The sequence below is a fragment of the Thamnophis sirtalis genome, unplaced genomic scaffold (assembly GCF_051295495.1).
Source record: "Thamnophis sirtalis isolate CommonGarterSnake01/CBP01778 unplaced genomic scaffold, rThaSir2_p1.2 scaffold_9, whole genome shotgun sequence".
NCBI classification, from domain to species: domain Eukaryota; kingdom Metazoa; phylum Chordata; class Lepidosauria; order Squamata; family Natricidae; genus Thamnophis; species Thamnophis sirtalis.
Window position 1 is genome coordinate 28,845,778 of NW_028261389.1, and position 21,933 is coordinate 28,867,710.

A 21,933-nucleotide genomic window follows, 5' to 3' on the forward strand; every position below is an offset into this window, starting at 1 on the left:
TAAAAATTACTGTTAGGTTTCCTGAATGGATAGACGAGAGCAAGAGGAAAGAATACAGAAAAAGAGACTGGATCTTCCAGAAATTGAAAATTAAGAATGGTGACTATATGTTGAGCACCTGCTTAGGAAATGGTCTGTTTAAAAAATGTGATTTAAACATTTATACTTATATAAATTTTTCAGAGTATAAGACACACCTTTCCCCCCCAAAAAAGAGGGTGAAAATTTAGGTGTGACTTATACAACAAATGTAGCACCAGCCACCCCCACCCAGAGGCCAGAAACATGAGACATGGAGGCAGTGATGGTCTGTGGCAATCCCTGCAGCCTAGAACAGCTGGTTGTGGGTATTCCGGCAGTCTGATTCACCCGCCAATCAGCTGTGTTGAATTAGGCTGCAATAAGTGCTGAAGCTGACCTGGCTGGTCAGTTTGCAGCAGCAATCACATTCAGAAAGCACACACAAGTAACTGATTCAGCAGAATTCAAAATAATAATAATAATATACAATACAATACCAAAAGCAGGCTTTCCATGGTAGCAGTAAATACAAGCAGTTTCACTTTCAATTCTCAGCTAAGCCAGGCTCCTTCTGGTCTCCGTGTTGCTCACACAGCAAATACTATTTCAGAGTCCAAATAGCCCTCATTGGCTGACTTAGTTGCTATTCATATTCATTGGCTGATCTTGTTACCATGTGGTCCAAATCAGGAAGCTAACCAGCTGAATACCATGGATGCTGGTAGGCAGAGGCAGGTTTTTTTTCTTATTATTTTCCTCCCCAAAAACTAAAGTGCGTCGTGTACTCTGGAGCGTCTTATACTCGGAAAAATACGGTAAGTCCCTTCATGTACATGTACCAAAGGTATTAATACAAATCTAAATTCATGATTATTTTGATCTTTTATGATGAGAATTAGTGAAGGTTATAAGAGCAATGAGCAACTCTGAATATGGGACAGATTTATTTTTGCTGTCAGGAGTAAATCTTGAGAGTAAAATTGTCATGGAATAAAAAAGAAAGCCATGAAAGATGTAAGTCTGAAGTTATAAAGTCTGGTGGAAAAGAAAGTATGAGCCCTACATGAAAAAAAGTATTAGACGATAGATTAATCTTCCAAGAGAATGAATCGAAAGTAGATATAAGTTAAGAGGATATAGAAGATGCCTGAAGCAGAGAATTATGTTACTAAGGACCATAAAAGTAGGTAAAGATACATTTAATGGGAAGTTTAGAATGGACACCTGGTTGAATGATAACCTGAAAGAGTTTGTGGACAAGGGGGGGGGGGGGAATCCATATAAGAAAATGATTGCTGCAGCAAAAATGAGAATAGAAGTATTTATGGCAAATAGTGTAATAAAAGAAAAGGAATTGTTATGAAGAAAACACAGAGCAATTTTGATGGATTTTTTTAAAAAAATTCTGGAATGGGGCAGAAAATCAAGACAAGGAGCCTCATTGATGAATGAAATCTGTGTGTGTGTGTGTGTGTGTGTGTGTGGTGTGTGTGTGTGTGTGTGTGTGTGTGTGTGTGTGTGTGTGTTTTCCAGTGTAACCATGGAACACCTTGAGCAATTTCAACCAAACTTGGTACACTGATGACTTACTCCCTGGAAAAAATACTGTGAGGGATAAGACATCCCTAACACTCCTCGGGGTGTGTGTTCTGTTAAGATACAGCCTGTTGTGCCTTAAAATGGCTTCTACTGTACAGCACAGTACCATAGAGTTGCCATGGTAACAGCTTCACAGTACTCCACAAGGGGGCTCCCTCTGGTAAGGGGGAAAATCCAACATTAGAAATTACGTTTGGTCCAGACATTTTCCCCCTATAAATAAATACCCGGGCAACACCGGGTTATCAGCTAGTTAAAAATAAAAGTGATAAAATGATTTGAGATTAACTAAAAATGTTAAGTGAAAGAGAACGTTAGAAAGAGTATTTTAAAGTTGTGTATGGGGACGGCAGACATATGTTGAAAATTGGAACTGAAATAAATGCTTCAAATATTAATGTCCCAAACTAAAGTGTTTCTCCCTTTCTTATCCAATTCTTCCTTTATAGAAATTAGCCATAATTTTGCCGAACTGAGTTCCATTCATACTTCTAGGAGCCGACATCCCTCTCGGAGTCCTGCTTTCTCAGCTTCTGAGCCCGGTTTCACCCACTGGATATAAATCCCAGTTCTGTTTCCCCCAAGGATGGAAATGTCTCCAGTCAGCCCCCTGCTCTGGGGTCCTGGAACACTCAGGGAACCTGTGTTGGGCAAATGCACCATAACCGATCTAAAAGGGAAAGCAAACAACGAGAGGGATTTAGATTCTGGTCTCTGCATAAATGGAGAGATGGATATGACTTCTGTTTTACAAAAAACAATAGAGGCACATCCAGTAAAACGTTCTAGTTTACATCAGGCATCAATCATACAATCATGAAAGGCTGGATTTTTTACAACTACTGCGGAGTTTTCATCTGAAGAGCTGTGCAATAACTAAATTCATGGCACTGCTAGGTCCTAGGGAGGCAATATATTTTTATTGTACAGCCTAAGGACACACGAATCCCAAACTTAAATTTTTGTCGTGACACAATAGTACCTTTTTTTTAATAGATCTACCTAATCTCAGCTACAGCAACATCTTGGGCAACAGCCTCCATTTCTTGTGCAAGAAAGATTGTTGCCCGATTTTAAGCTGGAAATTTTCCAGCTTTTAACAAGCTGATATTAGGATATAATGGACCACTATTCCCATCACCCCCCAGCTACTAGGCCTACTGGCAAATATGAGAGTTGCAGTGCTCATGTTAGACTGCATTTGGAATATGCCAGATTAATAAAAGTTCTATTTTAACTGTCAACAAGGTTTGCTTTGTTTTGTTGCAAATCTTTGGATCTAATATAATTTCCATGTTAACTGGGGGTGGGGGGTGCATCTTTTTTCTTTTTTAAGGTGAACTGCCCTGGAGAAGTATATTGCAGAGTGGCAAGAAAATAACTGAAAATATGAAAGATGATTGCAAATCTGAATTCCGTTTCCTAAAAAGAAAATACTATATTCTAATACTAGGGTGAGCCATTCTCATGATGTTGGTGCCTACTCATCTGAACTGGCAATTAAGTAGAAGGTGGTAGCATCGTAAATATTGCCTATAGGTTGCAACGTCAGGGGGCTGAGCAGAGGTGGTATTCAGCAGGTTCTGACCAGTTCTGGGGAACTGGTAGCGGAAATTTTGAGTAGTTTGGAGAACTGGTAAATACCAACTCTGACTGGCACCGCCTCCATCTATTCTCAGCTCCCGAGTCTCGAATGACTCAGGGATTTTGCAGTATCCTCCCCCTGGAGTGGGAGGGAATGGAGATTTTACAGTATCCTTCCCCTGCCACACCCACCAAGCCATGCTATGCCCACCAAGCCACACCACAGAACTGGTAGTAAAAAAAATTGAATCCCACCACTGGGGCTGAGCTTTGATGGTAGAGGACAATCTTATTATCTATGACACTTTTGTCAATAATGCTGTCTCTAGAAACCAAGGAGGAAGCCAAACAGACCTTCTGGCAAAGTTTTGTTGATCACCATCATCAGACAGGCAGGCTTCTGATTTTGCTCTGGTGTGTGCACTGCTGGAAGACGAAGGTGACCTGGCAGAAGAGGCTGTGGTGCTGGTGCTTCCTGCTGGGGAGAAAGATGGAGAGCAAGTTCGTATTATTTATTCTTATGTTGCATATAGAGAGCTGGGGAGGTTCAGGGGAAGAGAAACACTGACATAAATATGGGAACCAAATCCCAATGGAAGGGCTCTTTCCTTTGCAAGTCTACTGTGCCATTGGATGGGTGGAACTCAGTAAAGGACCTACACACCTACAAGCTTGGGTCACTTGGGTCAAAAGCTTGGTGTCATGCCTGCAGCCATCTTTTCTTTTGGATCTTTGGCCTGCCACACTTTCTATTATTCTACTATGCATTTTCTATTGTGGAAAAATGGGAGAGGGGATGTAGTCATAACAAAATTCTTTCTAGAAAGCCAAGGTCATCCATGGTCTTTGCATCTCTGCACCTGACCGGAATTGGATGGGTGGAACTGCCAGCATGTCAGTGGAAGATTAGACCATGTGATGGACTTGTGGGTGTGGGGGCAAGATCTTGAACTTTCAACTAGGTGGGGAAAACTGGGAAACTTTCAGATTCGGGTTTTCCCAGATGTGCCAACGTGGCTCTCTTAATCAATTGGAACTTTGGGCAATACTTTGCCTTGGACTCTGATTTACTTTTGGATGCTATTTGGAACCCTAACATTGGAACCCTGACACTTGGGTGACACCTGTCCCCCAAAGATAGCAAGTCATGGAGTAAATATGGGCTCTTTAAAGAACCCCCATATTACATTAAAATCAGGGCTGTGGATGTCCATTTGTGGAATCAACAGAGAAGCTTGAATTGAATTTAGGCATTGAACGATTGGGTTTTGGGCACACCTTTGGCATACTTAACATCTAAATGCAAAAATCCCAAGAGGATCGGGCTAAATACCAATCTTCCTGTTGGATGCCTTAGTAGTGAATGCCACAAAACTATCTGATCTCAGGATATACAGTGAGGCAGGCTCTAGAGATTTACAACCTGTCACCGATAACCAATAACAGCCAGAAGCTGAAACATTCATCTTTTCCAGTTTCTACTCTTCTGAATCTGAATCACATTCATTGTCTAACCACTCCCCCTCCCCAATAAATTAAGTACGCCAAACAGGAATAACTTTAGAGTCAAGCATGCATGCAGGACACCAGTGAGCCCCTGGATAATTAACCCACAGCTAGCAACTGAAGCATGGGGCAAGTGTGCCCCCATGTGGATGCATATCCATGCAGGTGATTTTGTAAGAGGGAAAGCTCTTCTCTGCTTGCCCCAATAATCCCTTTTGTAGTTTTCAAGATGAAAATGTTTTATAGGAAACCATGACTAGCAATACCTGTTAAGTCTTCCATGCTACCAAAGGACCCATAAGACCAACTGAAGACAGAAAAAAATACAGAACACAATGAGGAAAAACATTACTTTTTACAAAAAAAAAAAAAATCAAAATCAAATCTCTTATATTAATATTCTTTCATTTCTTCAAATAATTCATAGGACATATAAAATAGTGGGAAGATCCTTTCCAGCATTCATTAATCATCATGTTATCATATTATCTATATTGATAAAAAATTGTATCCTGAGCAGGGTAATTTCATTATCACTTTGTCTGTCTCATTAATCCTAGAGTTTTGTCATTGTTAGTTGCGAAGTTGTGTCCGACCCATTGCAACCCCATGGACAACATTCCTCCAGGCCTTCTTATCCTCTACCATTCTCCGGAGTCCATTTAAGCTAACGCCGACTCTTCGGTAACTCCACCCCAAAACCTCATTCTCTGTTGTTCCTTTCTTCTTTTGCCCTCAATCTTTCCCAGCATTAGCTCTTCTCCAGTGAGTCCTTCCTTCTCATTAGGTGGTCAAAGGATTTGAGCTTCATCTTCAGGATCTGGCCTTCTAAAGAGCAGTCAGAGTTGATCTCCAAGAAACTCACAGGAGTCTTCTCCAGCACCATAGCTCAAAGGTCTCAATTATTTGGCGCTCAGCCTTTCTTATGGTCCAACTTTCACAGCCATACATTGCAACTGGGAAAACCACAGCCTTGACTATACGCACTTTCATTGGCAGAGTATTGTCTCTGCTTTTTAATATGCTGTCTAGGTTTGCCATAGCTTTCCTTCCCAGGTAAAATCTCTTATTTGGAACAGTTAAAATCTCTGGGGAGCAGGTTAGAATTGAAAGTCCCCCTGTCTCTTGCCTGGCCTATTTTTGTTCTCTGCCATGACTTCATTCCCTTTCCAGAAGATAAAATGTTTTATTTCTCATACAGAAAACTGACAGAGAAAACCTTGAGAAAGAGGACCCTGGATTGTTCAAATTCAGCACTGAAAGAATATCTCATATGTTTCTACCAAACATTTGGCAATCTGAATTAAATAAAGTCAAAGGGAATCAATCCAGAATTCACGGTAACACTGCAGTTCTACATGTCTGAGGTAATATATTCCTCCACCAGTCATACACTAATGCATTGTTTCTCAACTTGGACAACTTAAAGATGTGTGGACTTTGACTCCTAGAATTCCCCAGCCAGTTTCGGGAATTGAAGTCCACATATATACCTTAAAATTGCAAAGGTTGAGGAAAAAATGCATTCATGTTCAAGTGTGTTCCACAGAAGGAAATATTCTTCCGAATGAACAAGTCCAAGTTCATGAGAGTAACAAGTCCAAGTTCAGGAAGGTAACCAAGAGAAACTCCTTTACAGCCTATTCTAACTGATACCTCTTGAAAGGCATTGGCCCATCTTCACGCTGCCGTCGGAGTATGGAACCTGCACATGGTGGAAAGGGAAAGATGGAGAGCCGGTTTATTTCTTTCTCTCTGTCTGGAGTCACTTCCTAAGGAAAGCAGAAAACGTATGTTGAATTTAGACCAGTTCTTACCTCTCCATCCCACATCCCCTTGTCTCAATCATTCTTTAGCTAGGCTTGATATCACCCGCTTGTGATTAATTTTAATCACAAATTACTCAACAAAAGGCACATACATATAAACAAAAATTCTGTAGACAAAACTTTTTTTCCTGATGTGGTTTCATAATGTCAGGCAGGTTATCATCTAACTGAGGCATTGAGGTACCATTGACAGAAGTGGGGTAGTATATTTTTGTTTAATTATTTCTAACCCATCTTTATATTTTTACAAATAACTCAAAGTGGAGAAAATATCCAGCACACCTCCTTCCTCTTATTTTCCCCACAACAACCCTATGAGGTAAGTTGGGCTGAGAAGGAATGACTGACCCAATGTCACGCTGGTGGCTTTTGGGACTAGAATGCATTCTTCCAGTTTCTAGCCTGGTACCTCAACTACTGGCCCTATTCTCTAACCTGATAACCTCTTAAGGCTTAGGGGTGGCATTTTCCAGAATTCTGAGTGGTCATAATGGGTGGGGATCCAGTGGACTATAAACCCAACACTTCTAAAAGATTTCAAATTGGTGAAGATTAGTCCAAGTACCAGAACTCTAATCAGAAGCTAATATATCCAGTTTGCGTAATATTTAAGACAGAGTACAAGGTTCAAGTTCTATTTATATTTATATCATCACTAGCAACATCATAGAAGATTAAAAACATTCCAATCAAAATCCATCCTGAGAGGAAGGAGACAACTTCAGGAAGTAAATGGGTTAGGTTAGCAAACTCAAAATTAGATGCTAGTGTCTCCTAAAGAAGTGGTATTGGGAACTAATGGTTCGGTCATTATACTCCACCTAATTTTCAAATCAGCTGAATTTTGTTGATTCAGATTCGCTGCACTCTCATTAACTGATGAGTATGCCTTCCTGCAATAAAGTATTTACCTAATGTAGGAGTCCAGTACATAATAGGCCAATAGTAGTGGCTGTGACAGTCTTGCCTACCTGCTGAACACAGTGCAGAATGTTATATAATTTTGATGGTTCTAGAACAGAGCTGTCATATGTTCTCGTCAAAAAACATAAAAGAGCAAGTTCCCACAGATATGCTGGGATTGGAATCCCCAATTTAAAACTCTCTAGATGTTTTGGGATCATAACAAGATTCTCAATACAACCTAGTTAGTTAGTTATAGGAACCTGACTTATAGCCTCAACTTTGCCCTTACTAAGTATATTTTCAGCTTCAGATATCAGTGTTTGCCACCTAAACAGAAAAAAAAGCAAGTTTCCAAAAACATATAAAATTATCTTATACCAGATCAGCTCTTTCCTTCAAAAAGCATCAATTGTCTTTCTTCCTTAATAGCCGCCACAAGATAGTCCTCCTCATTTTGCTGAACTACAGCTTTCAGCATCTCTCACTATCAGACAGATTTTGAAAATTATATCTCAGTAAGTCAGGACAGACTATTCTCTGCCACCTAATTCTTTGTAATTAACTGAGGTCCTCCAGCATTTAAGAATTTGCCTTTTTAGTTCATGGCTTATACAATCTCTTCTTACCATATCTGGCCCTACAGAGTCTCTTGGGAACACAATGTCCAGGATGTCTGGTGACTCTACAATCCCATCCTCCGGGGACAAGGGCTTCTCTATTATGCTCCAACTGCTGCTGTAGAGTGAATGAGAAGAGGAACATATCTTGGGGGCCAGAGGGAGAGAAAAAAGAGAGAATGAATGCAAGATACTTCAATAAAGTAACTCATCCCTTAAGGTTCATTCCTACACAGACACACATTTAATTTGCAGACACGAAGTCTTTGCATTACTTCATTTACTGCATTGATTCTATGGAGAGTAAAAAGACCATTCCTTTTCTGATTTTAAAAGTCATCCAGACTGACTCAATCATTTCAGAAGGAAATTTCACTTTTGCAGTACCAGAATGTGTTTGATTTTTTTAAAATATCAAGCTAAAATCCTATGAATGCCATGGGATTTGTTTTTGTTTCATTTTGATAAAATATCAAAGGCTTGAAGAAGAATTTGGGACAGTTTAATCCTACAGACTTTAATGTAGTTTAAAATTAGAATATCTAGCTGTCCTTTTTGCCTTCTTGATGGACAGAGGGTAGGGCTATTTTTTAAACGGGCTCCTTGTGTTCTGATTTCACACTCTTGCAATTATCTAGAAGATGAAGGCATGGAGGATAGCTTATATTACCACTCGCATATGCCCTTTTCCTCTCTAGCAAGCTTAACTGAATTCCTGTAGAAGGAATGGCAGAACCTGTGGGGGGGCAGAGTGAAAGGGGGAATCAGCCTAAAATCCCTATGTAGCCATAAGAGAATTAAATCCAATCCCTCCCCACCTTGAGTGCTGTTGGCCCTCATCTAATTCTAAACAGGTGCTGAACTTTAGTTGAGAAGATTCCTGTGCATAGGTTTTTAGCAATTAATGTGTTAATTGAATTGTGTAGTCCTGTCTTTTGTGCCTGACAAATTCCCTTCAATTCTAGTTTCCCTTCCCAACAAGACATTGGCCTTCTTGTCTTTCTTTTCAAGGATCCTTGATACTCTCTAAGTTTGTTTTTTTCCAGACAATTCACTACTCAAACTAAGCAACATCATCAGTGCCAGTGTGTGGTGTTACCTAGTTTAGGTAATGAAACGTCTGCAAGAAAACAACCAAGCTCAGAGAACACCAAGGACCTCTCATTTCAACCCTGATTTACAAATATTATTTTCTATTGTCTTTCTCCTTTCCTCCAAACATACCTTCTTGGCAAGGCCCCTGTTACACGAGCATCGCTGCAACTGTCCCTCTAGGGTGATGATCTTGCCCTCAGCCTGTGTGAGTTTGCTCAGCAAGTCATCCCTGTCTTCCTCCAAGGTCCGAACACGTTTACGATACTGGTCTTTCTCAATGAGGCTTTGGGAATACTGGAACTGAATATCATCTCGGCTCTGAATGGCCTAAAGGAAACAGTGAATAAGGGGAACTGATGGGTGAGATTATAGGCAGAACTGTGCATAGCATATGCTCTTCTTTTCTCCAAATCGCATTTTAAATAAGTTATATCCAATTTTGCACATTTCTGCTGTTTGAGTATCCATAATCAAAAAGATAAAATGCCATGGTTTATTAAAGTTCTTTTCAGCTCTCTTCTGGTATTTACCAGGCCGCTCTAAACAAAGAACTTCCTGATTGAAAGTAAAATTACAGTAAGATAGCTCTTTGAAATATAGAGAAATGAGAATGCATTGACATATAATTCAATCAGTATAAAATTACTTTTAGAGCAATAGCAATGGAACAGAGCACATTCAATAAAAATAACACAAATAACCGAGAACTGGTATAAATAAACAATCCTGATTCACTTCTAGATGTTTCTATTTGATCTAGGATCTGAGATCATATTACACAAGTTTCTATGAAGAACCACACTGAAAAACAGGACGGATTGGAAACAAGCACCATTCTTCCATCTTATCATTCTTAGATGGTTTCTGTATTTTTCTGTTACTTTTGAGTAGCATGAAATAGGGTAGCAAGAACGTTGTTTAATCTTATGGTTTAATCTTAACTGCATACCATAATTATAAACCAAGGAAATATTTCAGAGGAGAAGCAATTTACCTGATCTCTTTCCTTCTCAATCTCCTCTAGCTGAGCCAGCACAGTGTTCATTCTGTGCTTATATAGATCACAGTTCTTCTGCAGAGTATGGAATTTCAATTGTAAATCCTCCATTTCTTGCAGATACTGAGAAAGAAATTCCAAAGATGGATTATTTTCCAAGTAAATGTTCAGATCTTAAGCAAAGGCAGTTGGGGGTTTTCAATCTCTTTTCAAATGCCAGAGTTCAGAAAGAAGAAAGGGTACATCATCTGTTTTGCAGCGTTTACCCTCCCCATTTTCAATTATCATGCATAGCTTAGGACAAAGGGACTAAATTTAGAATTTCCAGACTAGAAAGCATGTATCTAATGTTTAAAAGACATTGGAAGAAGGATGGAGGAGGTTTTTCCTGCTGAGGTCCAAATTGCCTTAACCTCTATGAAGGTGTTCATTCTAATAGTAGTGAGATCCAGAAATGAATAGTATTAGAATCTTATTTTCCTTTTTTTATACCTGTTTTCAGGGGTGGAAGTGGAATTGTCTGTCTCGATTGGCAAATGATTCCTTCCATAGGTTTTGCTGGCTTTTTTCAAAAGGGTAGAACAAATTAAGGACTATCAGGGATTAGAGTCCAAAAATACCTTGACTGCCTTTAGCCCATGACACAGACATTCCCTGCTCACTAATGTCTGGATTTCATGACAGTTCCAATGCATCCCCAAGCTTAAATGTCTGGGGTTAGTGTTACAGCATCTCACCTTATCTCTCAGCTGTTCGGCACACTGCAGCTCGTTTTGTAAGGAGTTGAGCTTCTGACACAGTTCCTGTCGGTCAGCTTGTGCTTCCTTCCAATCATGTTCCAGAATGTCTAGAAGAACCCTTTCAGAACCTGGAGCCTTATCTTCCCTTGCTTTCTAAGCAGTAAAGAAGCAAAGTTACCCATCTGCTAGGACCTAATGATAATTAAGGCCTTTTTGGGGGGGGGCGTGTTAAGAGAAATCAGCATCCTTGCCTAGGGAATATTTTAAAATATCTCCACCAGCAACTCCAGAGTAGAGTTCTCTATCTATTCTTCTCTTTGATTACTTGACAACCTCCAGATGTGTTTAACACCCTTCACCCTCAGTTAACACTGGAGTGATCTTTTTTTTTAAGATTCAATATCTATATGCAGTATCTTCACCACCAACAAAAGAGAAGGGTGCATTTGTGCAACAAACTTCATAGCAGTGTCGCACCATTTTTAATTTCATGGCTGCTTTAAAATAATTCTGAGTCCTCTAGTCTAACAGGGATTCTGAAAACTGCCAATTAGCAAGCCTGCCCCTTAGTTTCTAAGCAAAGAATGACTGTTAAATCTATTTGAGACTATAAGATTGATGCAGTTTAACAGCCTTTTCATTCCCATCAAGAGTAGCCTGGGGTATTCTGCTGCCTGAGATAGAGCAATGACTGGTTGCAAAATCAAGATACATTGATTCTAAGGTCAATCAAGTTACTGTCTTCTAAAACAGAAAACCACACAAGCAGATCTCTCTCTTCCTTGTCAGTAGAGAAATGTATTCCACAATTATATGCAGGCTTCCTTTTGAAGCCTAAGATGCTTGTCTCAGTATCTCTAATAGTATTGTCAGCCCTGATGGCGCTTCCATAGGCTGATTCTGCATTAAACCAGTAAGCCACAGTAGCTGTCGAAGCCAATAATGTACAGGCAGAGCTCTAGTTTTGATTATATTTAGATGAATGATATGAGAGGATCTAAGCAGTGAAAAATACTTACGCTAAAGAGACAAGCTGTGTCAGATTGAAACCGTATAACCAAAACATCATAGCTAAGCAATGTTTTATGGATGATTATGAACATGGGCAGATGGGCTCACATCTTCCAAGATAAGAACCTTACAATTTCATGCTTTCTGGGACGAGTTCTTAAACTACTCTAGATAAAAATTACCAAGTATAATGGAAATGGCAATATTTTGCTGAGTATGTAATAGATTTATATAACTGATTGTATCCCTATGCTTCTTCCTCATGAACACTTTTCTTAAAAACTATATGGTTACTTGAACTAGAGGACCACGAATTAAGATTTGGATGGCATGGCTACTTATGGTATGATAAAAGTAAAGTTAATGTGGATTTTAATAACCATTTTGTTAGACGTGCCATACTAAGAATTTGGAATAAATATAAAACAAGGCTCTTTACGAAGTTACCTCATTGGATGTCACCACAGGAAGCCTTTTCTAGAAAAGAAATGGTAGCAAAGCCAGACTGGTTGACTTATGGTAAAATTTAATCTTTTAACTCTGGTGACCCAATACTAAAGATGAGAAAATAACTTGAATCAGAAGGTTATGTTTGCTATTGATTTACCTATCAACAACTGAAAGAAAGGTTTCAACTGGATAAAAAATGTTATGGATTTGACTTTGTTAAAAATGAATTGGAAATTTCATAATATGGTAAATGATAAACATATAAGGTCTATAAAATGTTATTGAAATTGAATTTGGAAAATGAACATGTAACACATTGTATGATTCAGTGGGCAAGGAACTTTGGATATAATGTGATGCTTGAACAATGGGAAAACATGTAGACAAAGGTTTGAAAGGTTACATTAAATTATAATCTAAAAGAAAATTTCTATAAGATGATCATCATTGGTATTTAACATCAGATACGTTATCTGAGATGTATAAAGGTATGTCAAATGAATGTTGGAAGTGTAAAAGTAAAGAGGGAACTTTTTACCATCTATGATGGAACATGTGATAAAGCAAAAATAATTGGAGTATGATTCATATTTTACTACAAAAAAAGTTTGAAAATGGAGATAAAAATGAAACCAGAACTTTTGCTCTTGGGTTTAATGAAAAAAGAATTGGGGGGGAATTGGAACTTTGTTATATATTGATCTAAGCGAGACTATTGTATGCACAAAAATAGGACACTTTGATTCCTACAATGGACGAATAGTTGCAGAAGATGATGGAGTTGGCTGAAATGGCAAAATTGACTAAAGAAAAGAACATAAGTATTTTTGTTTCCATATGGAGACCGCTTCTGAACTTTGTGCTTAATGTGGAAAGGAATGAAAATTTTACCGATCAGACTGATAGATCTTTATATAAATGGCTTGTTCATATTATGAAAAAGCAAAAAGTTGTGATTTGATGTTAATGCCTTATGGGAGTCAATGCTTCTTTTTCTTTTTCTTTTCTTATCTTTCCTCACCTCTCCTTTTCTACCCCCCTTCTGCTTTTTCTATTTACTTTGTAAATTGTATTTTATCATTATATAATTCAATGCTTCTTTTTCTTTTCTTATCTTTCCTCACCTCTCTTCCCCCCCACTCCTTCTGCTTTTTCTATTTACTTTGTAAATTGTATATTATCATTATAATTCAATAAAAAATGTTGACTGGAAAAACTATATGGTTAAAACATTAAAAGGATTTGGGGAAAAGGAAGAATTTTAAACCCAAATATACTGTACTGAAGTAACATTCACCAAAACTAAAACAAATTAGAATAAGTTATGCATCATGAGCTAACCTATGTAAATAACCAAATAACTGGACTCTATAATACAGGATAGTTTTATATATTCATATATTCCAGAGTAAAAATAGGGGTTATTTGGTAACCCAGATATAACAGGTTGTTTACATCTCTCAAACAGCTGAGAATCACAGCTGCTCATACCACCCACTGATATTATAGAAACATCTAAGCCAGTGCTAGAGGCCCTCTTTTTAAAATATTTTTTTATTTTTAGCACTCTACCGACTCAGGTTATGACCCAGCACTAGTGCAAGAATGAACACAACTCTCATGCAATACGTAGTATGTTTATCTGGGTGGCAAGTCTTACACTTATTATAAAAGACTACTTTGTACTGAAGCCACTCAAGAAGAAACGTTTGTCAATGTTGTGATGAGGTAATTTAAAAGGGAACAAAGACTGTGATTTACAAAATTACAAGGCATTGTGGGAAAGGAAAGAACAGCCTTGTTGGCATTTATTCTTTAATTGTTTAAGGTGTACATGTAAAATCACACATATAATTAGTTTAGTGTTTGTCAATCAGATTCCCTTAAAATATATTCAACTACCATCTGTATGCTTAAATTGGAACTGGAACAACAGTACTAGAAGTATAATACTAGTAGAAAAATCATCATTATCATTTTAGCCATTGCCTAGCCATTGCAAGATGCACCAACAGACTGGATTCATATATCACACCAAAATGATTTGTTTTATTTGGATGCAGCTTATTGTGTAAACACTATGGCTTGCCAAGTCTTGTCTATGACTTACATGAGATATATGAATCAATTGTTTACTTGTTGATTAAGCAAACTACATCTAAAACAAATAGACTTAGTGTGAAGTAGCAACCAAGTCACAGGCCCAGAATGAAATTCTAAAACAGAAGTTTTAATTATATGCAGATTAAATGGGTTTCCTTTAAGGTCCTCAGCAGCCTTCCCTGACATCTGAGTTCCAAACACATAAATCAATGCACAAATTACCACAAGCCTATTTAACTTTGTTACTTGAAGAATTATGTGAAGTCCAAAACTTCTCAAAGGCACCAAGTAGGAAATCTGGACTATGCAACAAAGAACCTTGGAAGGTCTATAGCTGGAGTCTCGGGGCAGACCATCAAATAATGAGGGTATAATGGCACATGATGCTATGAATTAAATATCTGGGTTTCTCTGCAACCAAATATTTTTTATAGATCAAGGCTGCTCTTTCAGAAGCTATCCCAGTTTAAATACAAAAATGACCCCATACAGAAGAAGGTTCAGAGTAGAGAATGCTTCTATTGATTCCTCTCAAATCCACACTTTCCAAAATGTACCTGCATTACGTTCTGCAACTCCTGAAGTGAAGCAATTAACCTCTGGTTCTCAGTTTGCAAATCAGAAATGTCAGTAAATCCATGATCCTCCACCTCCCGCTGAGGAGCCATTAATGTTTGTTTCTTCAATAAGGAACATTCTTCCTCCATACCAGTGATCTTGCACTTCAACTGATCTAGCTGAAATTTGGAACAGATTAAAGACTATTATAGCACTACATTGATTATACCACTAGCGAAACAAGTGGGTTACATTTATATAGGGCTTCATTTTGATCTGGAAGTTAATCAAAATTAAGTCCTACATAAAACTTTTGAACGGTTCATAGTCAATAAATATTGTAGTAAAAAGAAAGGCGTAAACTGGAGTATAGGTGAGTTCTCTTCATAAGATATGCCCTATTTCTGAATGTAATGATGGATTTGTGGAATGGACACATGTTCAAAAACATTTAAAATAATAGGTAAAAAACATCCAGAAGATCAGACATGCCTTTTCCAATTTTATTTCCTCCAGTTCAACTCTCATCATTTCTGGCCAACACATCCAACCAGGTTCACTGACACAGGATGTTGGACATTGTTATCCAACATGATTGGTAACAACTAGTTTGAGGAAGACAGAATAATGGTTTCAGAAAATTTCTAATCTAAACACATATATAGATTTAAAGTTAAAGTTTCCAGCATACAGATGAAATAGGCATGCCTAATGCTCAAAATGAAATTCAAGTAACCAAGGGGTTGTCTAATAAATTCTGTCAAGTATCTGGAGTAAAAACATTATTTAAAATTGGAACTTGACATCTATTTTATACCTCTACCTGCTTTTCAATAGCTTCAAAAGTAATCTAACCTGGGATTCAACTGAAGAATCTACCAAACTCCAGAACAAATTCTAGTGATTGGCACTTCAGATGAATCCCATGGTTGCATTTAATTTGGAACAATTTTAAGACTGCTGAAAGCAGCTAAAAGAAAGACACAAGGGTAATCTAGTTAAACCCACATCTTAGACTACCATGGACAATGTTTGGTAGTAAGAAAGTGGTAGAAAAGCCATACTAAAGTAAAATTGATGGGTTGCATCACACACATAGGCAGGGTTGAATTTTTTTCTCTTTCCTGCTTGAGTGGGAATTATGCTTTTTTAACACTGTTATCTTAGGGTTTATGCTTTCAAGTCTTTCCCATTAAAAATGGCAAAAAATTCATGCTTCCAATTTTGGAAAATTCAACAGTGTGATCAAAATGATTTTAGGAGCTACAATTTTTTAAAAAGTACTACCAATATATGTTTTAACCAATCAAGCATTTAACAATGAAGCATTCCTACACAAATGGAAAACATACAACACACTGAAACTGCAGCACACAATACTCCATCATGATAAAGTGATTGATGCTATAAGATGAGATTCTTAAATTTTTCTTTCTTTCTTTTATAAATAGAGCCAAGGTGGCACAGTGGTTAAATGCAGCACTGCAGGCTACTGCTAGATCAGCAGGTCAGCGGTTCAAATCTCACCGGCTCAGGGTTGACTCAGCCTTCCATCCTTCCGAGGTGGGTAAAATGAGGACCCAGATTGTTGGGGGCAATATGCTGACTCTCTGTAAACCGCTTAGAGAAGCCTGAAAGGCCTATGAAGCGGTATATAAGTCTACTGCTATTGCTATAAATAGTCACACACTAAAGGAATTAATGAATATATAAGAATGAGTCTGTCTTTCATTAACCATAGCTCTATTCTATCTTAGCCTGAGTTGTTCAAGGTAATTTATTTATCTAATTTATATGCCACTTATCTCATAGTACGAGGTAACAGTCAGCTACATGTAGAATTGTGAAGAACCATGAAACATATATTTCAATTTTTGACTTTACCATAAAATCAATAACTTTCAACTGCAATATAGTACAAATTTATCTGATGATTTTAAAGATTTTTGAGATAAAGTAATGAAGATGACTGTGAATTCAACTACTATATGCAAATAAATTGGTATCATACTATTACATTGGTAAGGTTATGCTTTAAACACAAAGAAAGATAAATGCTGAAATAATCAAAATCTATAGCAAATCTTGAAATAACCAGAATAATGTATATGCAGTATTTCATAGAAGATAAGTACATATAAATGCACTCTCAAAATTCAACCTATTTATCAGGGAGATACAGTTAACATGAAAAGATGCCCCACCACAATTATAACTTGTTTAATTTGTTCAAATTGCTTAAAAGAAATTAGGAATAGTTCAGCCATGGCCTATAAAATAATGGCTTCCCAGAGCAAATACAAAATCCACTTCAAGCTCAGATCTAACTAAAAAAGGCCAAGACTGCCACCATCTATCATTTTTACAGCATCATCAATATGCACAGGGCTTTGAACAGTAAAATAGCAGGTAGTGGCTTTATTCTTCAGAGACATAATATAATTGGGAAAAGGGGGGATATAATAAATATCTGACACCATATTATTAAATGCAATTATAATTTACACATATCCTTAGATAAATTATAATCTGGAGGGTCAACATAAGACCAAGCAAAAGAGACAAACAAAAGGCTCAGAATTTTATGATGTGTTAGGAAGGCAAGGAAAAACTGAATGGCATCTAGAATTGCTGCCATACCTGGAGTTCATAGGCTACTTGTAAGGGGCTTGCCTTGCATGCAATGTGATATATCCACTTAAAAAGATCAAGACCCAAGAGATATGCAAAACCCCTGCCTCAGACCCCTGACAACTACTGCCAATCAGAATAGGCAATAATGAACTAAATAGATCAATAGCCTGACCTAGAATCCAGCAGATCTTCCTGATTAAATTCTTTGTATGCAACACATCCCAAATTTAATTCTGACACCTACATATCGCCTAAATATCAGCTATGCAATGAAAATCCAGCAGATCTTCCTGGTTAAGTAAATTAATAATCTGATAGTGGAAAACAACTTATGTTCCAAACCAAACCACATTTTTCCTGGGGATACATTAAAAGAACACTATTTGTTAGGCATGAAGCTACTATTTGATTTTCATTGAGTCTCACTGTTGCAAAAGAACAATAAAAGCACAATCCAATTCCCACACAGCATAGCCATAATCTTGGGTTGTTTTGGCCTTTTTCACAAAGACTTTTTTGACTTAGTCGAAAGGATCATCTGAGGCTTAGCATTTTTATAGGAGACACTTTGCTCCCTCCCATTCATTGCGTTTGTCATAATTCTAGTATTATATGAGTTACAAAGAATTGCCAGAGTCTACAGTAAGAAAGAATCTTACATTGGGACCAAGAACTGGGCCTAGTCTTCCAACTCTGCAAGAACTGGTGACTTGAAAGTAGTCTTTGACTTACAACAGTTCATTTAGTGACCATTCAGTTACAACGGCACTTGAAATGTGACTTATGGGCATTCTTCACAGTTACGACCTTTGCAGCATCCCTATGATCATGTGATCAAAATTCAGACACTTGGCAACTGACTCATATTTATAACCGTTGTTGGGTCCCAAGGTCATGTTACCACCTTTTGCGACCTTCTGACAACCAAAGTCAATGGGGAAGGCAGATTCACTTAATAACCAGGTTACTAACCTATCAACTGCAGTGATTCACTTAGCAACTGTGGCAAGAAAGGGAAATGAGACAAAACTCACTTAACAAATGTTTCACTTAACAACATAAAATTTGGCTCAATTGTGGTCGTAGGTCGAGAATTACCTGTATTCCATCTACAAAGATTAGAATGAGAGTTTGCAACAAGACTCAGTAATACTTCAAGGAATCAAAGGATGCCCTTCAAAATGGTTAGGCAGGCTCAGATTAAATCGGCAAGGAATGTGCCTGGGTTTTATTTTAAAACTGCACATGAATAACATCTGAAATATTGCATAACAGTATTCTGGGTTGGTTTGGTTACTTCTATGTCCTCTTCTTTGTTATTTGTTAACTTGTTGGTTCTGGTTTTGGCTTTAATCCTATGTTTAGCTGCCCAAAGTTCTGATGTGTGATTTGGACAGTTCTAAAAATCAAATCAATAAATAAATGTAGATATGCTCCTATGGACCTATACATAAATTGCACTTGCTATTTAGAACAATCTTGCCCATCCTGGACCACAACTCCCAGGTAAGAAATTCGCAGAATTCTCATCCCTGGCTATACTATTGGGAAGACGGATATAGTGGGGCAGGGTCAATCCCAGAACTGAAGAAGCTTCTTAGATGAGAAGCAAAACATTTTCGAGGGAAAACAAAGTCCTGTCGCCTTTTGAAAACGCACCTTTCAGACAACCATGACCTGGATGACTGAGAATCTCCATAGATATTACATCTTTCCTATCAGAATTTACATGAGCATAAAGAATGGGGGAAAATATCTCCTAGTTTTATCCCCAGAACCGCAATTCAGTAGCACAGATTGTTGAGACTATCAGTGTCTGAGACTGAGCGTTGGTTCTTACCTGATACACTCATTCTCTGTTGAAGTGGAGACAGCAGCCAGACTGGGTTTACTCCGTCCAGTAACCAATTGGACTGAGTCTACACTTATGATGTTCGCCAACTAAAGCCACTATCATAACATTAATAAGTATTTTAATCTTATTCTTTCTCATCTCTCCCCATCTGTTGTCTTTGTGTGACTTGTTTTTTAAACAGACTATTGGTAACAGAGGTTTGAAAGTGATTTTGGGAGACAGTTTTGCTAAAGAGTAGCAAAAATGTTTTAGAGACATAAATGGTATCTTGGGAATTCCATCACCAAGGGACAAAGATTACCCTGGGAAATTAGATTTCTGTCTAAGGTGATTACAGTATTTTTCAGAGTATAAGACACACCAAGGTTTTGAAGAGGCAAATTTTTAAAAAAAACGTTTTGCACTCTGCAAACCTCCCAAAAACTGGCCCGTTTTTTTGTCAAAAAAAGGGCATGAATACCCTTTAGGAGACTTGTAGAGTGCTCCTGGGGGGTGGGAGGGGGCAAAAATGAGCAAAAAATGACCCGTTTTTCACAAAAACAGGCCTGTTTTTTATCAAAAAAAGGGCATGGATTGCCTTTAGGAAGCTTATAGAATGCTCCTGGGGGCTGAGGGGCAGTAAAATTGAGCAAAAAATGGGCCTGGTTTTTTTGCTCATTTCTTCTCTCCCCAGCCCAGGAGCACTCTGAAAGCTTCCTAGAGACTATGCACTAAGGGGGAGGGGTTTCAGGAGACAAAAAATGCTGTATTCAGTGTATAAGACGCACCCAGATTTTCAGCCTCTTTTTTGAGGGAGAAAGCTGCGTCTTGTACTCCGAAAAATATGGTAGGTATTTTGAAATTGCATGAATGCCTGCTGATCATACAACAGATCTAGCAGAAGTGCACAATTTTAAAAAAAACTGTTAGTACAGAGTAAATTTTAAAATACATTTATAAATATTGATTTTGTTACCAACATCTCTAACATAAAGATTCATAAACACAGGTGCCAAACATATTTGTTCAGTCACTGATTTTCCAAGATTCTGTTTAGATCTAAAACTATAAATCTATTTTCTCTATTTTAAAAAAAGACACCAGCAATGTCAAACTAGGAATTTCCTATCTAAGAGGGTCACAGACATAAAGGAAAGTCATGTTGAATAGGACCTGGCACAATTTTCAAATTTCAAAATTAACAGTTGGCATTTCGCAAATCCATGGAAGTGGGGGTTGGCATTTAAGAATATGATTTGGGTCATGAGTTACACGGGAGCTAAGAGTAGATTAAGTGCATTTGGGCACACTTAGGAGAAAAAACCTAGGGCAGATAGGAAGGGACAGCAGTAAACTCAGCAGAGAACAGAATTGCAAAGGGACAGGTGACTGTGAGAATGCCTCCAAATGAGCAATGTAACGAAAAACTAAGGGACAAGAGAAGCAATTTTATACCAGACATAGCAAAAAGTGCCAAGACACTGGAAGCAAAATGAACTGATTTTCTGATACTTTTTTCATAATCCTTTTTTACTTGGATTACATTTACCAAATATATTAGTAACATAATAACCTTCAATCAAGAATTGCTTTAATTTGGACATAATTCCACTGTTCTGAATTGCTCACCATACCCCAAGTTGCAGGTCCCTACTCCTTAAGACAGCAGTGTTCTTCTCTTCACATAGTTGTGCATAGCGCATGGCCAGCAAATAATTTTCATCCTTCAGCCTCAGCAGCTCCAGGCTATTGGTGTCCCAATCTTCTTGGAACCTCTGGCAACGTTCTTGCACTTTCTGTAATCCCTGGAGCTGTTGCTTCAACTGGCTACATTCCTTTTCTAAGCCTTGGTTTTTTATTTGGAGCTGGTGTTCTTTGGCCAGGTGCTCCTTTCGTTGGGCCCTCACCTTCTTCACCTCCATCATCAGGAACTGAGTCAGGCCTTCAGGACCTTCCTCATCTGGAAATGGGACAGAGGATGATCATCAAATTACTGCCACGAGTAGACAAAATGCTAGGAGTCATCAGTCAGAACACCTCATGCATAATTCAAACAATAAGCCAACTTGTCAAACATCTTCTTAATTTGCAAGCACTTAATATGTGAAATATCATGTTTATAAACATGCATGTATGCTTAAAATTTGTGGCAATCATCACTGCAAGCACACAGCAAGACACTTAGCTGCATAAGGTGCAAAGTATTGGTTATTCGTGATAAAACTGTTCTATAAGAAAGTCTTAAGTATCTGGCACTTCTGGCAAACAAAATTCCTTTGCTCAAATCCATATGAATGTAAGTGCATCTCAACTTGTATTTCCTGAGAATTGCACCAGATTCTCCGTGAGGCTTATTTATTGTTACAAACCTTTTTCTAATATGGAGATGTTTCTCTAATGCATACCTATTATGTACATATTTTGCACTCAGAAAACCCAAACTGTATAA

At 37.9% G+C, this 21,933-nt stretch overlaps 1 protein-coding gene across 4 annotated transcripts in view; it reads right to left on the minus strand.

The window, feature by feature from the left end:
- CARD10 (caspase recruitment domain family member 10) overlaps window positions 1-21,933 on the minus strand; it is a 48,101-nt gene that overhangs the window by 15,790 nt on the left and 10,378 nt on the right. For 3 of the 4 annotated variants that reach the window (XM_087723161.1, XM_087723159.1, XM_087723160.1), the window contains exons 5-14: window positions 21,119-21,444; window positions 15,016-15,195; window positions 10,892-11,047; window positions 10,152-10,277; window positions 9,287-9,484; window positions 8,072-8,209; window positions 6,367-6,482; window positions 4,977-5,017; window positions 3,559-3,682; window positions 2,110-2,290 (exon numbers count right to left, since the gene is read on the minus strand). In XM_087723161.1, coding sequence (XP_087579287.1) covers window positions 2,110-2,290; window positions 3,559-3,682; window positions 4,977-5,017; window positions 6,367-6,482; window positions 8,072-8,209; window positions 9,287-9,484; window positions 10,152-10,277; window positions 10,892-11,047; window positions 15,016-15,195; window positions 21,119-21,444 — 1,586 coding nt within the window. The remainder of the gene's footprint in view (window positions 1-2,109; window positions 2,291-3,558; window positions 3,683-4,976; window positions 5,018-6,366; window positions 6,483-8,071; window positions 8,210-9,286; window positions 9,485-10,151; window positions 10,278-10,891; window positions 11,048-15,015; window positions 15,196-21,118; window positions 21,445-21,933) is intronic. The other variant, XM_087723162.1, reaches the window with a different exon arrangement.